Consider the following 8,175-nt stretch of genomic DNA (forward strand, 5'->3'; position numbering starts at 1 on the left):
GCATAACTTAAATTTTAAAATTTGTTATTATTAATTCAATATAGTACCTATATTATTATTTAATACATGTAAATAATCGATGTCTTTAAAAATAATAAAAATGTAATTTTTAAGATTGTATGAAATCTGTGGAAATACAAGTAAATATTTCTACAATAAATGGAATTAGAGAAAAGATCTACAAAGGAAATCTAGAAAGTTAAAAATTGCTTAATTGTAATCTGATTCATAATTTCGAATAACGAGTTTTATCACTAAATTTAATTATTACTAACGAGAAATGCATAGTTTGTGTTTGCAAGATAGGTTTTCAGGGCATTTCACTTTCCTTGCACATTACACCGCATGCCGACGTGAGCTAGAAATCATGCATGTGTGCAAGTAGACAGTCGAGCAGAGTATCTACTTTAGCATAACGGATAGAACTTTATTGCCTCCAATGATTGTCTGCCAATCAAATCCCATATAATCACTTGACGTATATGACTGGCAATCATTAGCACAGTTTCTGTCATCAATACTTCAAACACACATTGTTGATCGCACAATTTAATGTGAACATGGATAAAAAAGTATTGTTTACAATATTTTAACTCTCATCTTAATCAATCATTTTGACATATGGATCTCGAAGATCTTCGCAAAAAAGTCGACAATAAAATATCACGTAAGTATTTAAATCTTTTGAAATTTGTAAATTATTTTATTTCTGAACTCTTTTTATATGACAGTATATATTTTAAAGCTATTCTAACAATAAATTATCTTCTTGCTCGAGAGGTGCTTGTAATCTATGGTATTGTATATAGTATATTTTATAATGTGTATATTATATAATTTTTTATTCAATATATAATCATGTAAGCATGTAAGATATCGCTTGCATTCTATACAGCTCAATTAATAATATAAATTAATAATATAAATTAATAAAATAAGTTAATAAAACAAAAATATTACATGTGTTACTTCAGTGTTTTGCTAGGAATAACATGAATATTAAATATAATTTTATGATATATAATTTTATGATATATTATAAATCATAGTTACAACATTTAATAAAATGTTAAAATCTTTTCTTTTAACAACTCTTGTTGTAACATTTTTATAAAATATTAAAGTATATAAATTCACATTAAATTATTTAAGCATTAAAGATCCAGCTTTGACCATTATGAGCTTTACTTTCTATTGGTTGAATATTTTTATAATTCATTATTTTATATATAAAATATTAAAACTGAATTAATCGTAATTTTAAGTAGTTAAATCCAATTGCATTTTAAATATACGTCTGAAATTGTAAATTAATTAAAGTATGTAATAAAATTAAATAATTTATAAAAATTTGTGCATTCATTAGCATTCAATGCAACATGGCAGCGACATCTGAGATACCGAATAAAAGTCCAGTAATGTCTGCTTCGTCTAGATATTAAGTTTCCAACAGCTGGTTTTTATAGGATTCAATTTTAATCGATAAAGATAATAAATATTAAATAAGTAATCGATAAAGATAATTAATATTAAATCTTAAATAAGTCATATTTAGATTTATATTAATTGTTTACAACATTTTTTAAATAATTATATAAAATAAAATGAATTATATATTTATCAACTGTAATACTACAATAAAAAATAAAGCTAATTTTGTAAATGAGTTTTTTTTTAATAATTCCTTTAGAAAAACGTTTTCCATAAATTATTAATAAAATATTAATAAAATATTAGTCTTAATAGTTGAGCTTCTTCTATTTGGATATATATCACTTTATACCGTTTTCTTTTTCCTTTTAACATTAGCATTTTTTGACTATATTTAAATTTTATATATTATACTACACATTTTTGAATATTTTTTTTAAAACAGAAATTTCTAAAGATGATTATTTTAAATCTATCATATCTAAAATCTGCAGTAATGAAATAAGTATCTGCAAATTGATAAATACATCATTTTATTGCTGATTTCTAGTTAAATAAAAATTAATCGATAAAATCGTATTGTAAAACTAATTGTTTGTTCAATTAAAATGTTTATTAGATCGATAATTTTTAGCCACTTTTCTTCAAGCGATTCGAGTTATTAGGTTCGATTCATCGCACTACAAAGATATCGAGCAAGACATTCTAAACAAACATGTATGTACTATCTTGTCGGAAAACATCATGTGCCACGTCGGTTAAATGCAAGGCCATTTTTTTGATACGAATCATTCAGTTCTACACAAGCTGCTCTGTCGAACGTGCTAACTGAAAGCATGGCGCTCCTCGCGAGAATCGCCAAGTGTGAGGTACGAATACATTCATCGCCGTCACGATCGGTATGCTGACTGTCATTTCGCACGCTCTTAAAAAATTTGTCGCGTTACAGCTGCAGGCTGCATTTGAATGTATTAGTGCAGAAAATCTGACCATCTAGTGGATATCCGACGAACTGTGAAAGCTTCGTTAGCGCGAAAATTAATTATTTGCAAATTGTTTTGTGGATCATATCATACTCCGATGATTTTATTGTAGTGCGCGTGTAAATATAAATAATTACTTCTGCATTCGCGACAACGAATATCTAACGAGTGCTTCTAATAGACTGATATGAATAATGAAGAAATTGTAAAGTGATATTTGTCTTTATTACTTCCCATTTGATCCCATTTGTGTTAATAATTATTTGTGTTAATAATTTTTTAAATCATTAAGTGTATACATTTTTATATTTTGTGTAAAATTTTTAATTAATAAATCCAAAGATAGACATAAAACAGATTGTTAGTTTACTTTATAATTTATATTAAGAGAGAAAATACTTTGACTTCTGTTATTATGTTTTAGACCCGTGTTCATAGTCAGGCTTTATATTTAAGACTTCCTTAAATTTATTTTCAGATGCTCTACGAATTATTTCATTGGTCACTGAACATCTAAAAATAAATTTAAGGAAGCCTTAAGTACAAAGTTTGACTGACGTATGATACGGGCATTAGAATAAGAAAGGAAAAATCTGATGTATGCCAAATGCTAATTTATTATAATGATACATCACTGACGTTACAATGTGTTTGCTGATGCATAACGTGTTGGTCGTGCTATAACTTTTGAAATCGATTTTTTAAATAAACATTGTTGTAAATATATTAAATCTATCTATACAATAATAAATATATTGTAATTAATAAGATTTAAATACGAAGCGCCACTACGGTCTGAATGTTAAGATGTTGAACTATTATATATATAAATGAATTAATTTCAGAAATGATAATTGCATAATATAGTTGTCGGACTTTCAAACGCAATCAAAAAATATTCGATTCCCGGCCGAGGCAATATTTTTCGCAATAAGTTTATTACAGTTTTTTTAAATTAATTTGGGAAATTTGAGGGGATTATTAATATTTCAGATTGATTGCGTTGAAAGTCCAACCATATATCGGCATGCAATTATCTGAAATTAATTCATTTATATGAATATATGTAAGTTATAATAATTCAATATCTTAACCGTCATCAAACCGTAATGACGCTTCGTATATTAGTTTTTAATTAATTTCTAAATCTATAAGTTTTATTAAATATTCTGATTTTTTTAAAGCATTCTATAAAAGAAGTCTTCGTGTGTAGTGCAACTAAACTTCCAATAGCTATCTAAACGAAAGAATGCGCTTATCAAAATATTATAAACATGCATAATAGCTGAAGCATTTGTAATTCGATAATCCAGAAAAATATGTTTAAATGTGAACTATTGTTATATAAAATATATTTGTATATTGTGTTAAAAGTTAAAACTGTAAATGCTTTGAAGGCAATGCCCTAAATAAAAAAATAATTTAAAAAAACTTTAGTTTATTCGAGATATTAATAATTATAATTCTGTTTTCGAAAAGATCGTATCATATTATATCATATATCTTCTCATTAAAATATATTTGATATTTATAAAATTTGAACAAAATAAATTAGGTTATTTAATTACTTTGTTTAAAATAAAATATACTGTTATATTCTGTTTAAGAATGCAAATTCTTTTTATATTATCTTGATCATGTATCGATGCATCAATGTGTTAATAAATGTAACCATAAAGTGACAATTGTCTAATCAATTGATCCTCGGATGACTATGATGTTCGTAAGAGAAAAATAACATTAATCGTGATTTTTACGCTTCTAAACTTCGTGTAGTATAAATGAAACAATTGTTTCATTTATATTACACGAAGTTTAAAACAGTATCGACAAATATGAATCGCCATACATTTATTAACTCGAAAACAGTGCTATCATATAAATTTGCTTGTTATTTAAAAATACTCAGATATCTCGAATGACGTAGCTTTACTAACTTGTCAATGCGTATATTAATCGTATGATCACACAATTTATAAATAAAATTACAAATAACGTTCCACGAAAAAAATATTCACATTTGAAATGTTATCTGCTATTAATATCTCTAAATCAATTTCTGATAGAGTATGTGCATGAATCATATATATTAATGCATACGAAAAAATTATTTAAACAAAAATAATATTTTTTTGTACCAATTAAATATAAAAATATTTCAGACACGGTTTACGAGATCTTATAGCAATGCTACTCCGATGGTTAAAATGTATATCGATGGACAATTCATAGGTAAATATTATTAAACATTTAAATTCTTTATATTCTTACCAATTGAATATTTTTTGTATTTCTCTTGCTTATATTATAAAAACGGAAGAAATTTTTTCACGTGAAAAGTTTATTTTCAAATAAAAGTTTATTTTCACTGTTAAATATTAGCTTCATACCCTTTTCTAAAAATAATGCAAAAAATAATAAAATCCTTCAATAATTTTAATTAATTACAATTTTTCAATTCAAACTTATTAAATTGCTTCTAATTTTAATTTAAACTTAGTTTTAATTTAAACTTTATTTTCGTATTGATGACATATTGACATATTCGGAACAAAATGCAATTTAAATAATATTTATAACAAAATGTATCATAGATAGATAAACCTACGAAAGAATATTCATTTATGAAACGAAATCAGTTGAAGAGGATATCTTCAAGTAAACTTTATTACAATGTGTAATTACAATGTGTTATTACAATGATATTTACGCATTCGTGCGATGCTATAAATCTATCTATAAATTACATAGGTATTTATTTTAAAAATATCAGAAGTATAAACGTCAATAACTTTACAATAATTAAATTACAAATAGATATTAAGTTGTTCTTGTTAGATCAATAATAAATATATAGGTAAAATATAACTACTGTATATATTGCATAAAAATTTTGTTATACGTCAATTAATTATGTATTTTAAATTATTTCAATATAAATTATATATTCAATTATTTTAATGTTATAGTAATTTACATATAAACAATTTTCATTTTATAACTTACAATTCTTTTTCAGACTCAAAGGCTACAGAGTTCACGAATGTCCACGATCCAGCAACGAATCAATTGCTATATCGCACTCCAAAATGTACGAGAGACGAGATGGAAAGTGCGGTACAGAGTGCACAGAAAGCATACGAGAAGTGGCGACATACCAGCGTGCTAACGAGACAAAATTTGATGCTAAAGTATCAGGCTCTTATTCGCGAACACTCGGTCAGTTTATCAATATATACTAAATTCTAAGCCAACATTCTAAATTATTTCACGAATTAATTAATATCACTTTCGAAAAGTAAAAAAAGATGAGAGAGAGAGATGATAACATATATTTGAATCAAAGATAATAAAGATAAGATAATGAGCATGGCAAAGTTGAAGAATTCAATAATACGGTGACAGTTTATTATTGCATAAATGGCAATGGACAACCACCGAACCGCACGAACCTTTGCTACTAAGTAATCACGTTCTCGACATTGCAAATATTTTACTACTAGTTTCATTACATCTCCATGTCTTATTCACCGTTTTATCTTATTCTTTTGTGATATTCCATCTGTCCGTAGAAAGAGATTGCGGTGAATCTCGTGAAAGAAAATGGAAAGACTTTGGCTGACGCAGAAGGAGATGTGCTTCGAGGTCTTCGTAAGTATATCGCGTTAAATTGTTACTTGTATTATTATATATCGAGCAATACTATAATTTAATATTTAATTCGTTTTTTAATAATTTAGTTCAAAATTGTTGAATAAAAATTGTTGAATGAAGAAGTATTAAATAAAAGAATTATTCTGATATACACGAATGTCATTTTAATTTTAATTTAAAAGAAATAGATAGATTATGCAAAATGTAATTATAATATTTAAAATTATAATCACGATTAATAATTATAATTGGTACTGCGTGGATTGATTTTTAACTATGCGGCGGCAGAGGTTGTTGATTCATGTGCATCGATTCCGGTGCTCCAAATGGGAGAATCTACGCCCAACATCGCCACGGATATGGATATTATCTCATATAAAATACCTCTCGGTGTTACTGCATCCATTTGTCCCTTCAACTTTCCCGCCATGATACCGCTTTGGTCGTTTCCGATATCGGTCGCATGCGGGAATGCCGCTATCCTGAAACCGTCGGAGCGGGTACCAGGTGCATCCATGATCCTCGCTGATCTCTTTACGAAAGCCGGTGCACCAGCTGGCCTTTTAAATGTAATACACGGTCAACATGCAGCTGTGGATTTCATCTGCGAACATCCCGATATCAAGGCCGTCTCGTTTGTCGGTTCTGATCAAGCGGTAAATAAAGATAAAAAAAAAAAACAAAATCAGAAATCGACATCGTGCACAGAAAGAATGATTTTGCTAATGTATTTACAAATTTAGCTAGACATAAATCTGAAAATAATTTTGTTGAATTATAACAATAACTACGTAGGAGGTTCAAGCATAATGAGCAATGCTGCAATAAGTCTTTGATAGTCTACCAACTAGTTTAAGCATCCTACATAAATTATTTTAATGGTTCAACAAGATTTGCATATTTATATCTATTATCTATAAATTTTTAGGTACTTTAGAAAAGTCGTTCTTTCCGTGTGTGGGCTGCGCTATCTCCTAGATCGAGCATTTTTCCTTTTTCTGCTTTTATTAAGAATTTAATAAAATTCTTAATAATTCTAATTGTAATTTATTTTCATTAAACGTTTAGTTCTTGTTAAAATGTACTTTTTGAGTAAAATTTATATTAAAAATGTTAATGAAAATTAAATGTAAGCAGATAATATGATGATACGAATAATAAAAAAATCAATGAATTTTGTAATTTTTAGGGCAAGTATATTTACAAGCAGTGTAGCGCGCACGGAAAAAGAGTACAGTGCAATATGGGTGCTAAAAATCATTGCGTTGTCCTGCCAGACGCGAATAAGAACAAAACATTATCGCAAATCACTGGGGCGGCTTTCGGCGCTGCCGGGCAGCGATGCATGGCACTCTCGATGGCCATTTTCGTAGGCAGATCTAAGGAATGGATACCCGAACTAGTAGAAGCAGCGAAGAAATTAAAGGTAAATGCCGGTCATGTGCCCGGCACGGATCTAGGACCTGTTATATCACCACAAGCAAAGCAGAGGATCAACGAGTTGATCGAATCAGGTGTTAAAGAAGGTGCGAAATTGTCTCTCGATGGAAGAGGTATTGTTGTGTCTGGCTTTGAAAACGGGAACTTTGTCGGACCCACAGTGTTAACTGATGTTAAGGTAAAATATACTAATAGTTCAAGAATTAATAAAAGTTTAACAAGGAGAGACTCACATAAGTCTTTCACGGATTTTGAGCAGTTTTTGCATGATTATTCTGGGGCATCAAAAAATAATTCCTGCAAAGCAATAAATTACACCTCTGCGTATTTTTCGAGAAAATCAATAATTTTAGGATTTCACGACGGATCGCTTTCAAACCTGACGGAATAATATAATTTATGCTTTTTTCAACGTTAATGACGTTTTAATAGAATTACGGTTACTAAAAGTGATTGTGGCATAACACCTACGTTTATTTGATGCGCATGGTATAGAAAGACAGTATGCTTCGCATGCTTCTATGACAACTATCACTTATCATTATGTGTATCATTTTGCCAGAAAGCATTGTGAATGAATAACGAGAAATAAATCGTATATTAAATATGTATATATATTAAGTATGTATATTGTATATTAAAAATTTATTTTTCTAAGATATATATA

The 8,175-nt window shown here is 28.0% G+C and overlaps 1 protein-coding gene across 1 annotated transcript in view; it reads left to right on the forward strand.

Moving 5' to 3' along the window:
- The first annotated feature begins 2,267 nt into the window (after nt 1-2,267).
- LOC108685989 (probable methylmalonate-semialdehyde dehydrogenase [acylating], mitochondrial) overlaps nt 2,268-8,175 on the forward strand; it is a 7,495-nt gene continuing 1,587 nt past the window's right edge. Inside the window, exons 1-6 of the mRNA XM_018191012.1 lie at nt 2,268-2,300; nt 4,577-4,646; nt 5,434-5,633; nt 5,987-6,065; nt 6,357-6,724; nt 7,258-7,686. Coding sequence (XP_018046501.1) covers nt 2,268-2,300; nt 4,577-4,646; nt 5,434-5,633; nt 5,987-6,065; nt 6,357-6,724; nt 7,258-7,686 — 1,179 coding nt within the window. The remainder of the gene's footprint in view (nt 2,301-4,576; nt 4,647-5,433; nt 5,634-5,986; nt 6,066-6,356; nt 6,725-7,257; nt 7,687-8,175) is intronic.

This window comes from Atta colombica, unplaced genomic scaffold (genome assembly GCF_001594045.1).
Source record: "Atta colombica isolate Treedump-2 unplaced genomic scaffold, Acol1.0 scaffold163, whole genome shotgun sequence".
NCBI lineage: Eukaryota > Metazoa > Arthropoda > Insecta > Hymenoptera > Formicidae > Atta > Atta colombica.